General features: G+C 47.7%; 1 protein-coding gene across 2 annotated transcripts in view; it reads right to left on the bottom strand.

Annotated features, from left to right (window-relative positions):
* The window catches only part of BMP7 (bone morphogenetic protein 7), a 79313-nt gene extending 61789 nt beyond the window's left edge, over positions 1–17524 (bottom strand). Inside the window, exon 1 of one of the 2 annotated variants that reach the window (XM_083447004.1) lies at positions 16456–17524. In XM_083447004.1, the coding sequence (XP_083303130.1) occupies positions 16456–16906 (451 nt within the window). In that variant the 5' untranslated portion in view covers positions 16907–17524. The remainder of the gene's footprint in view (positions 1–16455) is intronic. The other variant, XM_083447003.1, reaches the window with a different exon arrangement.
* Between the last annotated feature and the right edge of the window lie 579 nt (positions 17525–18103).

Below are 18103 nucleotides of genomic sequence, written 5' to 3'. Positions count from 1 at the left end.
ATAAATACATCAGTGTAAATACTGGTTTCTTTGCATGCACAAACAGAAATCTGGACAGGATTTTGCTATTGTTTCTAGCAAATAAGGCTTTTTTGTCTTACTTTTCAGCTACCTTCCTACAGATTTCTGCTTACCATGCCCAGCAGCTAAAAAGATAGCAATGATATGCGTAACTCACCAAGGCAAAAAGGGTATCTCTTTGAATAGGGTCTGCAGAGCACTTAGCATAACAGTTAACCCAGCCATATACTGAGGTTGTGCAAAATGAGTAACAGCCCAGGGTCAAGCATTACTCATTGCCTATAAAGAGAGCATTTTTTGAAAGCCTCATCTTCTCCTTTAGCATCTAGGAGGAGGGGTCCATAGCTCATAAGAAAAGACTGAGTTTTACATGCAAAAGAGCCGAGGTTCAAAGTCCTGCATCTCCGGATAGGGCTGGAAAAGAGCAGTGTCTGAAACCCTGGACAGCAACTGCCAATTAATGTAGCAGTCCATATATGTGAATAAACAAGAGACAGAGCAGACAGTTGCAAACATTCAGTCTTTATTTGCAAACCACAACAGTGGGGTCCCCCTCCTGCCAAGGTGCGGAGTTGGGTTTGGACTCAGTGGCAGGACTGCCTCTCTGCTTGAGGGGGATCCATGCCGCACTGCGGGAAGCACAAACTGAAGTGAGCTGGAGCTGGAGCATGCTCAGTTTATATCCTGCTGCCTTCGCCACTGTGCAATTTGTCATGAATTACAGCGGATCCTGAGTGGTCTTCTGAAGCATTGTAGGTAGGGCCGTCTTTAGCATACGCGCTGCCAGGGTGCAAAGTGCCCCCCCCCCATCACAAGTGGCCCCGAGGTCGCTGCGCTCTGCCGCTAGGCCCGAGAGAAGCGCCTTCCTGCTCCAGCGCCTCCAGCAAAAGGCAGCGACCTCCCGAGTTTCCCCTTCGAGAAGGAGGCCAAACTTCTAAGGGGGTCGGGAACCCGGCAGGGTTTGTCTTGTCGAGACTCCACGGCAGCGACATTGTATTCTCTTGCGCTGCCGCCCAAGGGTTGCCTTTGCAGTTTTCGCATTTGCTCCTCCCAGCAGTGGGCGCCTGGCACCCCCCAGAATTCAATGCCCATGTGCCCCACACCCCTTGCACCCCTGGGTAAAGACGGCCCTGATTGTAGGTGAGCCTGAGCTGAAATTTCTACAGATTTCTGCAGACCCTCCCCATGGACTTCCATTGCTGTCAGAACTCATGCTAGGTTGTTAGGTCATGTGACAAAGATGAGCAGGCTTAGGATCCAGCATAAAGCGCCCCCGCTTCACTCCCATCCTCCGCACTCCCCCAGAATTCTTACAATCTGCTGGTCTTGGCTCAGCAGGAGCTTACGCTAGCATTGCCCAGCTGAGCCAGGATTCAGCCATGAGATCTAGCGCTGCTCATCCCAGCAGACCTGAGCTCAGGATTGCTCCCTAACTTAGGTCCATTGATTTCAATGGGTTTACTCTGAGTAAAACTTAGTTGGCTTGTAATATACCAAAATATTATAGCATCATCTAAAGATCAGATATAAGCATTAATGGCTCAGAAAGGTGGGGTGTCTTTCAGTGGTAAAGGTAAAGGTACCCCTGCCCGTACGGGCCAGTCGTGTCCGACTCTGGGGTTGTGCGCCCATCTCACCCAAAGAGGCCAAGGGCCAGCGCTGTCCGGAGACACTTCCGGGTCACGTGGCCAGCGTGACATCGCTGCTCTGGTGAGCCAGAGCCGCACACGGAAACGCCGTTTACCTTCCCGCTAGTAAGCGGTCCCTATTTATCTACTTGCACCCGGGGGGGTACTTTCGAACTGCTAGGTTGGCAGGCGCTGGGACCGAGCAACGGGAGCGCACCCCGCTGCGGGGATTCGAACCTCCGACCTTTCGATCGGCAAGCCCTAGGCACTGAGGCTTTTACCCACAGCGCCACCCGCGTCCCATCTTTCAGTGGTAGAGGTTCCTAAATACAACTGTTAACCAAACACTTTAATATTCAGAATGAAGGAGATGCTGAGACGAATCCAACTGAATTGCAGTCTTTGCTTTGGATTTTGTCCCTGATTAGGAACTATTCTTTTAAAAAAGAACTAAATAAAACATCATCTGTCAATCATATATACGCAACATAACATACACGTGCTAGAGGACCTGTTCCGAATCTCTCGTGCATAGCGATGATATGCTAAAGCAGGCTTGCAAGCCTGAAAACAACTCCCTCTGCAATATTCCTCCTGAGGCCGATTGCACTTAACCACTTGTCCTGGTACTTTAATTACAAGCCTATGCACATATGCTGCTGGAGGAGACTCTTGAGAGTCCCATGGACTGCAAGAAGATCAAATGCATCCATTCTTAAGGAAATCAGCCCTGAGTGCTCACTGGAAGGACAGATTGTGAAGCTGAGGCTCCAATACTTTGGCCACCTCATGAGAAGAGAAGACTCACTGGAAAAGACCCTGATGTTGGGAAAGATGGAGGGCACAAGGAGAAGGGGACGACAGAGGACGAGATGGTTAGACAGTGTTCTCGAAGCTACAAACATGAATCTGACCAAACTGCGGGTGGCAGTGGAAGACAGGAGTGCCTGGCGTGCTCTGGTCCATGGGGTCACGAAGAGTCGGACACGACTGAACGACTAAACAACAACAACAACATGCACATATGCAGCTCCCTTTTAAAAAAGTCAAGTAGTTTGAATGCTTCCCAACCCAAAGAGGTTTTCAAAGCCTCCTGATGCGAAATGCTAGAGAGAAAGGAGATATTTCAGGAACGTAACTAAAAGCACGCAGACCCCCACCTGCAACACACACATACACAGACCACTCTAGATCTGGATTTCGGAACATACGTTTTCCATTTCCCCTTTATCCTTCGTATCGCTATAAATAATCACCCTTCCACCTTGCTGAAAAACATCACACCACCTGATATTTTTATTTGACACACATGCTATAGAACCCATCGGCCCAAGGCGTGTCCCACGTCAATTTCTATGGTCCATTCAATGCTTGATGGTGCTGCCTATACATCAGATTAAAATGCTGGGGGGACAGAGCAATGGGAGACAGAGTCTCTCAAAGGTTGCTCCCCACTTCTAGAACATCTAAAAGTTGTAAAGCACAAGCATATTCAAAGAAAACTTTGCAGCACTTTTTTTAAGCAAACTTTTAATGAGAGACGATTTGACAGGCAATTTTGAACACTTTTATACATCCACATACAGAAGTACCTTTTTGCATATCCATATTAAGATTGCTGTTGTGGGAGCTATTCTTAAAGGTCCCTAAGGAACAATGGTGTTGCTTTGCTTTGAGCCTTTGAGCGGGTTTATAAATCTCAGCATAAAATGACCCACTTCTCAAAACAGCCAGAGACGTTTAAAAAAGGAGGGAGAAAGAGAGAGAAAAAGTGCATTTACCCTGATGTATGGACCACATCATGTGATCCTCGACAGGCCTTCTCCGGGCCAAGATTTAATCTGCTTTGTTTCAAGTGGTAAATACGTGAAGATCAAATAAGTTCAAACGCAGGTCAAATATCCCTTCAGAAATTCTTTTCATTTATACAAGCCGGGAAATGCAAGTTTAAGAAGTGTGATTATGAAAGGGTTACTACAAACACAGCTGTACACATACTCTTATATCTGAAGCTCTCCGAAGTGGGGGGTTGGGGCGGGGAGGGAGAAACTTTGCGACATCTATATTAACCTTTGGCTGTACACCAAGGAAGGCCTGTAGCGAGATGGAATGCAAAGCAGCCTTTCCAATTTTTAACACAAGCCAGGTTACAGCTGCAAAGGCCTGCCCCCTGCATTCACTTCACAAAGCCAGTCCCAAAGGAGGATTCTCTACAAGTCCGTCCGTCCCCCCCCTTAAACTGCTTCAGAATGAAAACGCTAATGCCCTACAGTGCTAAAAGCCTGCTATTCTAGGGGGGCAACGGGATGCATATTCTGGTGCCAAATACTTGTCAGGGGGGAAATTGGGGGGGGGGGGGAGAGAACACCACCAGATGGTATGAAGTAAACTGAAACTTGAGGTCTCCTCAGCATCTTCGCTTACATGAACCAAAAGTCACTTTTGTGCACTCTTTCCAAGAATGAGTAATTTTCCTAATTTCCCCCCTCCTCTCTCTCTCTCAGTTTTGTCAAGCATTTAACCACAATTTTATACTTGTCAGTGAGGTGACTGGAGCTGACAGCATTTCGCACTCATACTGAGCCCAAGAGGGAAGAGGGAAGAACACAAAAACGGCCACCCTGACCAGCAAATATTTTCAGCAACCTGCTCCAAGCAGGTGGGACAACTCTGCTGTTTGTGACGGCCTTGCTAAGACCACTCAGATCAGGGGTGAGCCCAAGGTAAGAGTAGGATCTACTGGCAGATTACTCAGTGACTTGCAGTATATCTGCAAGTGTTTCTGACTTCCAGTAGTTGAACAATGGGAAATGTTATTTAAAAGAAAAATCTCTGAGATGGCTAACCACTTATCTCTCGGCTTCAGTGTGCCTCACCTGTAAAATAGGTGTATTCGTCAGCTGCTTTTGACCTCGTCTTAGTGCAGCCCTGCTGGCCAATTCTAGTTTTGTGATAGGAATTATGATCTGCAGCAACTCAGATGTAGATCTGTACTTGCCAATGCAAGTTAACTCAGTGGGTGGCCTCTTGGGGTGCAGGAGATAATTGGAGCCACACAAGGTACCATTTAAGAAGGTAAGAGCAGCCCTGTTGGATTAGACCAAAGACCTATCTAGTCCAGCATTCTGTTCTCATGGTAACCAACCAAAAGGAGACGGGAGGCCTGCATCCCAAGATCTAAGAGAGACACTGGCAATCCCCAGCAACTTGTATTCAGAGGCAAACTTGTACCTGGCCCCAACCCTCTGGCCACTGTTTTAAACTTGGCTTTGACTGGTGGATCTCAATGCTCTAGTATAGCGGTTCTCAACCTGTGGGTCCCCAGATGTTGCTGGACTACAACGCCCATCATCCCTGAGCTCTGGCCTTGCTAGCTAGGGGTGATGGGAGTTGTTGTTGAACTACAACTCCCATCACCCCTAGCTAGCAAGGCCAGAGCTCAGGGATGATGGGATCTGGGGACCCACAGGTTGAGAAAGACTGCTCTAGTAAACCACAGAATTGTAGAGCTGGAAGGGACCCCCTGGGGTCATCTAGCCCAACCCGCTGCAATGCAGGAATGTTTTGTGCAACTTGGGGCTCAAACCCACGACCCTGAGATTAAGAGTCCCATGCTCTACCAACTGAGCTATCCCAGTGTACATTCAGTGTATAACGAAGTACATCCTGTTAGCCTGAAGGCAGCACACCCCAATGTCGATCACAGGGCTACCTGAGCGCTGGAAGGGAGAAACTGCTTCCATGCTGATGCACTTTTGATTCACACAAAAATGAATTTGCAGAAAAGAAAAAATATTACTGCAATGCCTGCTAAAATCATGTTCAGAATGAAATGCATTGCAAATGTGCCCAGGCTATGATTTTATTCCTGCTTCGTCACCAAAACCATAACTGGAAGAGAGTTCATGCCCTTGTATTATTATTTTTTATTTATAAAATTTATGAGTCACAGTTTCCAGCTCCATTCCCTGAGCATAAAAAGCAATGCATAAAAGATAAAATCACTTGGCCACCTTTGAGTTAAATCTGCACTTCTCACTACTGAAAGGTCCAGCTGCGTTTCCAAGCATCACACAGAACCCCACTGAGAAGCAGCATGGGCTCCTTTGTAGCCTAGAGAGGTGCTTTTCAAACCTTGTTCCAAGGAATCCCGAAGGGATTTACCAATGAGATAAATAATAATGGACGAACATCTCAGAAATACAGCTGGATTCCTGATCTCCTGTGATCAGGGTGGAAGGGGTGCCTCTGAGTTCACATGAGGTAACAGTCCCCAATAGCCTGGACCAGTGTTTCCTATGAGCTCAGCATGTACCTTAAAATACTCTGAAACCTATAAAGCACTTGTAGCAGGTCCACAGAGAAATCAATACGGAAACAGTTCTCTGAAACTGTTATCCAATTTGGGTATCACCATTCTGGAATCATGGAGCATTCTAAAAACAAATGCAGTTAAAAATACCAGAAACAGTTATCATTAAGACATTCTAAAAACAATTAAAAGCATTCTCTCATCTCATGGTCTCAAGGTTGTCAGGAACAGTATCCTTCAGCCATCAAATGCCTATAAACAGGAAAGCTTTCAAACTGCTTCTGAAAGCAAGATACACCTCACCGGAGAGGGAGGGCATTCCACAAAAAGGGAGCCACCACCAGAAAGGACCTGTCACAGGTCAACACCAGCCAAGCAACCCCTGCTGGCATCACCACCAACAAGGCCTCGTCTGCCAATCGTAGTGTCCAAGATGGCCGATACTGGAGCATGTGATCTTTCAATTGCCTGGTTCCCAAGCTTTATATGGCTTAATATGCCCAAATAACAAGTGCAAACAAAAGTATCTTCCCTAACACCACCACTATAAACAAGGGGCTGGGGCTTGTGCAAAGCCACACACAGTCTGGGAAAATGTGCAGAGGAAACCAAGTCAGACCATTGGTCTAACTAGATCAGTATTGTCAACACGTACTGCCGGTGGCTAGCTACAATTTCAGACCAGGAGACCCTCCCAGCTTTTGCTGGACATGCCAGGGGGCTGCTGTATGCAAAGGAGGTACACTGAGCTACCTACAGCACATTGCTACTTGGCTATGCCCAATCCTTCCTGCACCTTACGTCACCAAGCACAAAACAGTATCCATCGGTTAGTGTGGGACAGGCATGAGGATTGCGAAAGTGTCACTCCCAGTTGCTGGGTGCCACAAGTGGGGAGAGTGTTGCTGCGTTCAGGTCCTGTTTGCGGGTTTCCCATAGCACTGTGAGAACCTGATGCTGAACTAGACCAGGCCAGAGCCTTATCCAGTCCAGAAACCCAGACTCCCACAGCAGCCAACCAGGCACCCTGCTAAGTAGGACTTGAAAGCAGCAGCCCCCTGAAGGCGTTGTTCCCCAGTGAGTGGAATTCAAAGGATCCTGGAGATAGCATACATCATGACTGGTAACCAGGAGCCGATCACAGCTGAATCCTCCTCTAAAGCCATCTTAAACTCACCTCCAAAAACCTTAACAAAATATATTAAAAAACAAACAAACAACCACCTGCCTTTTGATTCTCATTAGCAGCAGCCAAGATTTACTCTTCATTTTAAAGCAGGGGTAAGCAACCTAAGGCCCGGGGGCCAGATGCGGCCCAATCGTCTTCTCAATCTGGCCCGCAGATGGTCCAAGAATCAGCATGTTATTACATGAGTAGAATGTGTCCTTTTATTTAAAATGCACCTCAGGGTTATTTGTGGGGCATAGGAATTCGTTCATTCGGTCATCTTTTTCTCTCCAAAATATAGTCCAGCCCACCACATGGTCTGAGGGACACACAGCTGAAAAAGGTTGCTGACCCCTGTTTTAAAGGGCGAGGCCCTTCCTCAATTTGCAACAGAAAGACAATGAGTTTCACCCCTGGGATGGCTATGTTTCAAATGCAATCCTCTAAAGCAGAAGGCAAGTATCTCCACACACCCCTCAGGTTATTTTGCATGTCTGAGGGAGGTGGGGTGGTATTGTTCTCTCCTTGAATACTGGGGTTTCACTTACCTATTGATCTGGGGAAACCATCAATCTTAAAAGTTGGCCTGGGGGCCCTACTCTGAGGGAGGGAGTCCTTTGGTGGTGGCTGGGCAACTGCCAAGCCCTTGCCTGCTGCTTTTAACTAAGCCGAAAGGAACAGGTGGTTGTAATGGTGTTCAGTTCCCGACTTCCCATTAGACTTACCACAGCTCCCAAGGGGCACACCTGAGGGAAAGCAGCAGCAGTATGGTGCAATGGTTAGAGTCTGGGGAGAGGTTCCAATCCCCCAATCCCAGCTGCTGCAATGTCAGGGTGGGGTGGGGGAGCTTATGCCGAGCTTCTCTCGGGCTAAGCTACTGTGATGAGAGTTCAGGGAGGAGTCGTCTCCAGTGTCCTGTGGTGTTGGCAGTCTGGCTAGAAGGTGAGCCAGTTGAAAAGGAAAGGATGGAGTAGGAAGACCTCCCTGAGGATGTAGCGCTGCTCAGCCCAGCCCAGGACAACAATGGGGTGCGAGTCTCAGCCACCAAGAAGGGAGCCAGAGGAAAGGAAGGGAGCTGGAATGCATGAGGACAGTTCCACGCTACACATTTAAAGAATATTCCATGCATGTTTAAAGGGCATGAAACTGTAGTTTTTTTAAAGAGTTCTGGAAATGGTAGCTCTGTCAGGGGGGAAACTATAGGATTCTTTAGGGGAAGTAATGTGCTTTAAATGTGTGTTGGAATATGCTTTATCTGCCCATATGCGAGTGTGAAAAAGAGGAGGGACAACAACAAGCCGAGAGCCAGATAGGAAAAACCAAGGAAAGGGAACAAGAGAAGAGAGGAAGCAGGAATAAGGGCCAAAATTGTAACACTAAGAGAATAATACACCACAAGCTTAAAACTGATTTAACCGTCCATCAGCTGTGGGTAAGGAGCACCGTTCAGGGGTAAGGCATCTGCTTTGCACACAGAAGTTCCCAACTTCAATCCCTGCCATCTTCAGGTAAGGGTGGGAAGAGCTGCTGCCAATCCATGTAAACAATAGATAAGATAGTTAGATAGACCTCTGGGGTGACTCAATATAAGGCAGCTTCCTCTGCTCTATGTCCCAGCTGCCCTCGGGAATCCAGAGCAATTGGTGCCTCTAACAGCCAACATTTCCATCATGAACAGGGAAGGGCTGTTGACTTCATACCTGCTTGTAAGTTTCTCAAAGGCATTTGATGGGCTTACGAATATTCAGCAAGGTGGAAACTTGCCCAGGGCTACAAACAGTGTAACAGATGGGATCTCAACTTCAAACATCAAAACAACTCCCCTGCTCGAATCTGTTCCCCCTTCAGTTAATGTACCCTCCCTCCTAAAGGATCAGTGTCTTGTCAGTGGTGGTTCCACACCTTTGGAAAGCCTTCCTCTGTGTGGTTTGTCAAATCACTGCCGTTTTTCAATTCCACATCTGTTTAAGGGGCTGGAAAAAGAGCTATTAGCTGCTGTAGCCATGCGGCGCTCTGGTGTTACTGGCAGAGCAGGCAGGGTCTATACTCCCATAAACCCAACTTGCACTGTTTTGCTGGCATGCTAGTGCTAGAGACTTGCATCCGTAACTGCCATATTAGGGAAAAGAATAGCAAAGATCAATGCACACCGGTATTTCCCGTTTCCTTTGCCCTTATGATGGCAGTTTGGAGAATTGTGCGCACTAAACAATGATCTGCAGATTATGGGAACTGTCACTCAGTAGGACAGGATTTCTTTAACAGTGAAGTTTCAATACCTACATCAAGCTAAAAGGCCAGGTTCTCCAGTGTGAGTCACGACAAGTAAACTGTTGTGGTTTCCATAATAACTAAAGTTTGTTTTCAAGGTGGCTTTGCACATCGCAAGGAAGCATATGACCATTGCACTTTCTCTATCTGCAGTCCCAGTGTAACCAATGGAGGGGAAAGTCATGCATCACCTCTGTGGCTGTCTATGCATCGGAGAAGACACAGCTCCTCATACATTCCCCAACTACACTTTACTGTATTGAGCACAAAAAGAAAAGAATAGGTGTCGTTTGCTGGTTCTCCATCTTTCGGTGCTTCCTTGCAAGTTACAAAGCCACTCTGTCTCCTCATAAAGGATCATTTGTTCCAAATGCAAAATCTTTTAGATCTTCCACCATCCTTGCAAAGCTTGCCCACCTAGCACCTCCCGGAAAAACTCCTTCTCCCGATGACCAGGCACGCAAAGGGGTAGGTGGAAAACTGCAAGGAAGTCAGTTAATGTGTACCAATATGTTGCACTTATTGAAGGCTGCATTTATTTTATTTATGTTCTGTACTTAACTTACTTTAAAAATGGAAAAGGAGCTGCAAAGGCTTCCATAGTGCTATGACACTTCTCTGCTGCAATGCACATTCTGGCATTATGGCACTTGCTGCGCTAGTTTGACGTATGTAACAAAACCCTACCTGGGAAATACAATGCCCACAAGAGTATCTCTTACAAAACCAAGGCACACAGTTTAATACAGGCTGCAATTTTAAAAGATCGCTATAGAAACCCTTCAGTTTAAAGGGGGGGACACCACCTTACAAAAGATCTTCTAATTTCCACTGTCAATAGAAATCTGTATGTCTGAAAGCAGGTGCTGTGCTTCGCTATATAGGCTGGCTAGCAACTAGTCTAATTCATTAAGAAGTCTATAAACAAGCTGGCCTTTGTCCCATGGAGATGAAAGAACTGAGACTACAATGGGATGAAAGGTGTGCACAAGGATGAAGAAAGCTATTATGGATCTATGTCCTTTCTTAAACTCGTCCTGGCATGCACTGTTGACAGGGGAACAAAACCATACAGACAAAACTCTCAGAAGTGCCTTGTTGCTAATAGTTCCACCTGTCTATGTTAAAACGATTGGATCTTGCCTATCATCTTACTAATGACAGACCATGCTAACAGAAGGCAAACACAATAGAACTATAACAGCACCATGATTTCTTGAAGAGCATCTCCTGCAGTATAGCATTAGACTGGTCTCTACAATCAGCAGGCAGCAGGGGAGCGACTGGGTGCTCTGCCATAAAGCAAACTGCCTACACCATAGAAAATTAGCCCATCAGCAGGAAAAGTTGATCATATCCTTCTCCCTGATACGGTATTTTTCTATGTGCAGGGATTTTTTTCAACACAAAGGTAGCATCAGGTGCACAGCCCCCTTCATCTAACCTTAAGCAGCTCGGGGCCGGGGGCACGGAAACCCAGTTTATTTCATATGCTGGCCCAAGAAGGGGTTGGGTTTGGACCCAATATAACACACTGGTACCTCGGGTTACATACGCTTCAGGTTACAGACTCCGCTAACCCAGAAATAGTGCTTCAGGTTAAGAACTTGGCTTCAGGATGAGAACAGAAATCGTGCTCCGGCGGCACGGCGGCAGCAGGAGGCCCCATTAGCTAAAGTGGTACCTCAGGTTAAGAACAGTTTCAGGTTAAGAACAAATTAAGTTCTTAACCCGAGGTACCACTGTACATGCAATTATCTTAACCTGCACAGTGTAGACACATGTTGTCTGCTTTTATGTAAGCTATGATTTCTTCCTAAACAAGACCTGACAAAGAAGAGCTTTTGGTTCAGCATTTCAAATGAAGCTTTACACTTTTCTCTGGGCTACAATTTCTGTGATATTGCTTAAACTCTCAAATGAAACGGTTTGTTAAAATATTTCAAACTGTAACACAAGACTCCTGTAGCTTTTGCTTACATAGAGATAATGGATGAGGATTCTAAGACGTTTGTGGAAAGTCAGCTAGCTTTTTAGGAAACAAATAATGCATGCTGTTTCTCTGGAACTGCCACCTGTGTTTATCTACTTCTACTGCTGGAGAGATTTGGAAAGTGAACACAACACACCCACACCCAAGGACTGGTATTATGACCTGTGCTTTTTAACTTGTTCATAAATGATCTAGGGTTAAAGGGGTGAGCAGAGAGGTAGCAAAGTTTGCTGTTGATACCAATTTATTCAGAGTAGTTTAAAAGGGGGATTGCAATGAGCTCCAAAATGATATTTCCAAACTGTGTGAATGGGCAGTAAAAGGACAAATTTCACGTTAAGGGTTATTGGGAAAGGGATTGATCCAGCAAGGCTCTCCTTATGTTCTTAGTATTATATAACCTTTATCTAAGCTACATCCCCTCTCCTCAAGCTGCACACTTAACTGCTGGGATAGCTCAGTCAGTAGAGCATGAGACTCTTAAATCTCAGGGTCATGGGTTTGAGCCCAGTATTGGGCAATAGATTCCTGCATTGCAGAAAGCTGGACTAGATGATGCTCATGGGCCATTCCAACTCTACAATTGTATGGTTCACACCACACTGTTCCTGCCCTGAAACCTCAAGTGATCCTCCTAAGATGGGATGTATACCTAGCCCTCTGCTTGCATAGGTGTAAGACCAAGAATTGAGGAGACGGGGGAGGGGGGCGGTGTATGTGCAAGCAGAAATCTCTGACTTTCCCATGCTGGAAAATAGCCTACTATTGCAAAGGTAAGAGTCACACCTGTTGTTATGCCCACTTCGCCTCTGGCCACGCCCACCACTTGTATGTGGCCCCTGAAAGGCTGCCCAGGATGGAATGTGCCTCTTGGGCTGAAAGAGGTTCCCCACCCCTGAGATAAACAATGGAAAGTGTGAGCTATTTCATTCATTCATTTGCATCTCTTGATTGCTCACCATCTGATACAGCTGAGCAGTTCCATGGAAAAGCAAGGAATTGATTGAATGGAATACTACAGTTCTCTCTGTGGTGTTCAACAATGACACAAACAAGTCATTGCTTGACGCTGCTGCAGCCACCAAGGGACGGATGTGTATATGCAAAGCAGCTCAAAGTCTTGCAATCCTTTGCTCACTTACGCGGGACCACATTACTCTGAACACAGCAGTGTTTAGTTCAGAGTAAGCCTGCACAGGATTGGGTTGAGATTAAAGTCTCGTGTTCTGCAGACTGAGCTATCCTAAGATGAATTGAGTTTCACTGTTTATAACTTCGTCCTGGTTTTCCTGGATTTAGAAAGTGTGCCTGAACATTTTGTCTCTCTCTGTGTTTATGCACATGAATCCACACAGACACACATCTACATACATACACACCATGTTTATAAACAACTGTGTGCAGGTTCACATGGTCGCCAGTGTGCATGCACCCAGTTGCCATGATCCTTCTGCATTAAAGAGGGGGTGGAACAATTACAAGGATCAGATGTATATCGCCCGGTGTACAAACGATGGCATACATAAAAAGGCAAGCTCCTGGCGATTCTCTTTTACTAGCTCCTGGTGATTCTCTTTTTACTGTACAGAGAAGAATAATCTTGGTTCAGACGCTCAGCTCAGTATGGGGTTTTTCCTTACCAAACCCAAGTTTTACAAAGGATTCCCAACAATGGAGTTCTATACGGGTTCAACACCAAATGTCTAAAAGCAGAGGTGCAGAACGCTTGTCAGCCCAAGAGCCACATACTATCATAGGCAACCTTCTGGAGGCCACATTCAAGTGATGCGCAGGACCAGAGGCAAAAGTGGGCATGCCTCTAACTTTTTGTATAGTGCATACACCCACACCCATCTCGCTGCCATTGATCCAAGCCAGCATCATTGCAGTTAAAGGAAACATTCTACCCAGGCAATACAGAGCAGGGTTACTGAAGGATCTGGCCTGGAGATAAGAGGTGTGACCTCAGAAAAGTCCTGAAGAGGCCTGGGGGTGGCGATTTGACACCCCCAACCCAGGTCTACTTAGAAGTGGCACCTCTTTAGCCTTTTATCTCCCAGCAGCCGCACCTTGCAGACTATTCACAAGACTCTTCCAAAACCATCATTTTATCATCAACAGTCTTCCTTTGTGGTCATTTGGACAAATCTTAAGCAAAAGAGCCCATAAACACAACAACAAAGATGAGTCAGATTATCATTTCATATTCAAAGGTTGTGTCCCTTCAAATTCCCAGGGAGTCCCTTCTTGTTCAAAATGTGAACTGCAGAATAGAGGGCAGTGGGGGGAGCCTGGGGCTGTGTTTAAAGCTCTTCGCTGTTCTGAACTTCTGTTTGGATTTGGTCTGGATTCACAGAGTTGCAATCTGTACATGCGGTGGTTTCACAGATGCATGTGACACAGGCTAAAAACAGATACAGCAAAACTGGTGCCTATAATTATATATTTTAAATAGACAGCTTGCCCCTGAGAGTGTTCTACTCAAATCCAGCCAGTTTATTCTGACCCATAGCACACAAAGAGAAATCCCCATTGGAGGACCACATCCCATTAAAAAGGCTCAGCCAACCGCAAGCCGAAAAGTGACAACTTCCATTTAATTTGCATAAACCCATCCACATGTGCTCACCAAAAGAGCACGGGCTGGCAACCCAGGCTAGCTCATTAGAAAGAACAGCAAATGAGGATTTACTAGAAAACCTTTCTTGGGGTCATTAAGATCACAACCCACTTACTGCAGAGTTCTCCCACTGGTCTAAACATGATCCCTCTAAAGTAAAGGGTTGGGGGACTGCAGCCTGAAAAAGAAATGAAACCCCACAAGCAACCCTACAAAAACTGGCTCTTTGGAGAAGCTTAAATACTGTCTCTGTGTGTCTCCTTTCCCACCAGGACCTCTCCATTTACAGCAGCACCAGCAATGTTGCAGTTATTCAAAGGTGGTTTAAGCCCCTTCATCTGTTATATGTTGCAGTCTGTGGCCTGCTGCAGTTCAGGTTCCCAAGTCTGAACTAGCCTCACGGCAAAATGCAGGCAAACACTGCTAAAGCGAAGAAATAAAGATGGACACCATGGCATTCCTGTTCAGGCAGCAGAAAAAGACAACAAAACAAGATTGGGAGGCGAAGCAAGGAGTTCTAAGTCACCACAGCAAATATCTCTGAGCCAGCTCCCAAGTGCATTTACAAGATGACAGTAATTGAGATTAATTAATCCACAATTAACAACACCACATGATCAATCATCACAGTTGCAACTACAACTGAGAACCACCTTTTGATAGCTAGTTCTCAAGACTTCTTGATACAGAGCTGTTTTCCATAAGAACACTTTGTCCATACAGTACTTCCATAGTAAAAGGAAAGAAATTATTACTCTTTCAGCACATCCACATGGAATTATTCTCACAATCCTAAATTAGTCACAAAGGTCTTTATTCTAGGTTAAATTACCCCATAGCAGCACCATACCCCTCCCTGTTTTACTTGATTTTTAAAGAGCTAGACAAGTACCCCACCCCTACTGTGAACTGGGTACCAAAACATGTACATTAAAGTATAATTAGGGGCCCATACACAATATTCTGTAACCTCCAGGCTCTAAGCACTTGTACACAGTAAAATGATGCAATTTCCTCATCTTTTAAAAACCCATACTCATTGGTGAATGGTTCAGTTGATGCTTGCAATCCACGCTGGTTGTTGCAAGCATGGAACCCAAAGGGCTCTATTTGCTTCTCAGTGGTTAATCTGCCTTTTGCCATGCAACTTGGTCCTATGCATTCAAGCACCACTCACTCCCAAGTTAGTGTGCATACGATTGCAGCCTTAAAGTGAATCTATGGATGTTGCCTTTGCAGGGAAAGGGCTGAAGATAGCTGATAGCCCAAACCTTTGGCCTTGGAAAAGTATTTCAGGTGGCTATCCTAGAAACACTCAGTAATAAGCAAAAGCACATATCTGAAGATCACTCAGCACTGACAGGTTACATGTTAAATTAATGGCTCTCACGCTGTGGGACACCACCACCCTTGAGTATGGATCACCTAGTCCTAGGAGGGATAGAAAGTTATAAGGAGGGACAGGATCCTGAGGAGGGACCCACCCTTCTCTCAGCATTCAAGACACACTGGTAGGGTGAATGTCCCTTAGAAGAGGATCATAACTGATTCACATTGGATTTGTGAGGATAGCAGTTCCTCCACTTGCTCCATCCATCCAACCCAATTAGCAAAGACCCACTAATTTGTTACGATGTTTCCCTGCTTGCAGATCTGAGAGGCATCATAAATCTGCTTTTCAAACACCATCGCCTTTTCAAATGCCAGTGTTGGGTAAGAACCCCAATCAACAGGTCTTTAACAGCAGCAGGCTGCAGGCACACAAGAATGGCACACCAAGGATTGCTGTCCTGATGGTTGGTGCAAGGATGGGGGATCCCAGAAATTAAAATAAACTTTTTGGGGGGTGGAGATCAAAATACTTCAGAAGTGCTGCACTAAACCCTTCCTTTAACAGCTGTCTCATACGTGTAACTAGAGGGTTCCTCAAAAGCTGCTTAAGTGGAGATTTAATATTTTTAAAGCCCAGTCTAATACTTCTGGGTGAAGGGGCAGCATTTTAAGCCAGGACAAGCACTGAAGAGATAGTAATAAATACTTCCAGGTGAGTTCAAGTGGGGTTGTTGTTTTTTAAAAAAAAATTAGCTCCATGTCTGAAGAGATGTCTGGCAAAATGTCCTCTCATGGGGGGCCAATCCACTGGGTCACTGCAATTTCCCACAATGCCCTGGAGTACCACTATTGGGGGGGGCATTGGGGGAAATGGCTCCTGCCTGCCACAGGTGTCTGCCCAAACAGGCCCTACAGGGTGGCGCATGGATACCACAGGAACTGCCCAGGATGCCAGGCCTGGGCTGCTATGCCCTTGCATTGCCGGTGCCAGCCACTTGGCCTCACCATCCCACAGGTTCCTCCTGGCTTCCCGGAGGCCGGGAGGAAGTGTCCCTCTCCCAAGTGTTCCCCAAGCCCCTTCTCCCTCTCCCTGCCAGCCAAGCGACTCACCCATGTTGACGAAGCTCATGACCATGTCGGCCTCGGTGAGGAAGTTGCTGTCCTGCAGGCTGGCCAGGGGCGGCCCCTGGGTGCTGAAGATGGGCTTGTAAGGGTAGGAGTAGCCCTCTCCGCCGTCGCTGCCTCCGGCGCCCTCCTCCTCCACCGACATGGCATTGTAGAGGTCCAGCATGAACATGGGCGCCGAGTTGTGCTTGCCGTGCAGATGGGGCCTCGGCCGGTGGGGCAAGCCCAGGATGGAGAGGATCTCCCGCTGCATCTCCCGGCGCTCCTGGCTGCGGAGCCTCCGGTGGATGAAACTGGAGTGCACCTCGTTCTCCAGCGTGAAGTCGGCCAGGGCGCAGCGCAGCTCCACAGCCCAGGCGCCCAAGAGGAGCCACACCAGCAGCCGGGCGGCAGCCGCCTCCGCCGCCCGCCGCTTGAACCACCCCGCCGCGCGCATCTCCGTCACGGGGGGCAGAGCCAGGGAGCCGGCGGGCTGGGCGGCGGCGGCGGGAGAGGCGGCCGGCCGAAAGAGCCGCGCATTAAAAAGGAAGGGGCAGCCGAGCGCGCCGCGGAGGGACCGATCACTTGGCCGGCTGGAGAGCCCACCGAGAGGCGCACATGATAGCCCGGGCGATCCCGGGAAGGAGGGAGGAGCGAGCGCGCTTACTTGCCGAGAGCCATACGCGGAGAGAGGGCAGGAGAGCGGCCCGGCGACCCCGGGCTCCGACCTGGCCGCTTCCCTCGGGGATGTGCTCGCTCGCCCGCCCGCCTCGCCACCAAGCGCAAGGCTTCTGAGCGGCGGCTTAGCCGAGCAGGCGGCAGCGGGAGTTCGCGCAAAGGGGCGGAGCTCGGCGCGTTGCACTCCCTCGCCCAACTGGGAGAAGTGTCCCGAAGTCAAGCCACAGGAAAAGCCAGCCTCGCCGGCTGCGTGGGTCCGCCGCTTGCTTCCCCCGCCGATTCTGTGTCCCCCAACAACGCTCGGACCCTGGGGGGGGGGGGCGGGAAGAGGGAGGTTGGGAAATAAAGGTTTTTACGCACGCGGCGTGCGCATCGGCCTTCCACATCAGGCACCGGGAAAGCGAGGCACTTGTTTTACGCAGGCACGCGGCGCGTTTCCGCGGGAGCGAGCCCACCCCTTTGCTCGACGGGGCTTGCTCCCCCAGGTAGGATCTCACGTGGGCAGCCCCGGACGAGCCCCAAAGCGAGCTGCTGCGGCTCGGAGTGAAGTTGTTGCAGTTCCGGCAACAGCAACGCCCCGCCAAAGTTCTGGGACTGGGGAATCAAACCGCAGCGTTTATTTCTAAAGTGTAGCTTCTAACCACATTTTTTTTTGGGGGGGGGGGATTGTGACGTGGGGAGTATACTTCTGGTATATTTTCTCCATGTATTGGGCTTAGCAAGGAGCTGCGCAGTTCAAAGCAAGCACAGCAAGCAGGTAAAAACAAAATAAAGCTCGCTACTGCTTCCTTTCAATCGCCGCAGCTTTATGCTACAGTACTACGTAAGTAAGGGCGTTGCTAGGTCTTTAAAAGGACTCTCGGAACAGGCTCATGATGCAGATTTACATAGACTTTGCAAATGCTAATGTGTATGAATGGATGCAAATTTAGATCTCTGAGCAAATTAAGACGGTGAGTGGCTCTCACTTTGCAGC

The sequence above is a fragment of the Podarcis tiliguerta genome, assembly GCF_965153285.1.
Source record: "Podarcis tiliguerta genome assembly, chromosome: 6".
Taxonomy (NCBI): Eukaryota; Metazoa; Chordata; class Lepidosauria; order Squamata; family Lacertidae; genus Podarcis; species Podarcis tiliguerta.
This window is presented reverse-complemented; position numbering and strand designations above follow the sequence as displayed.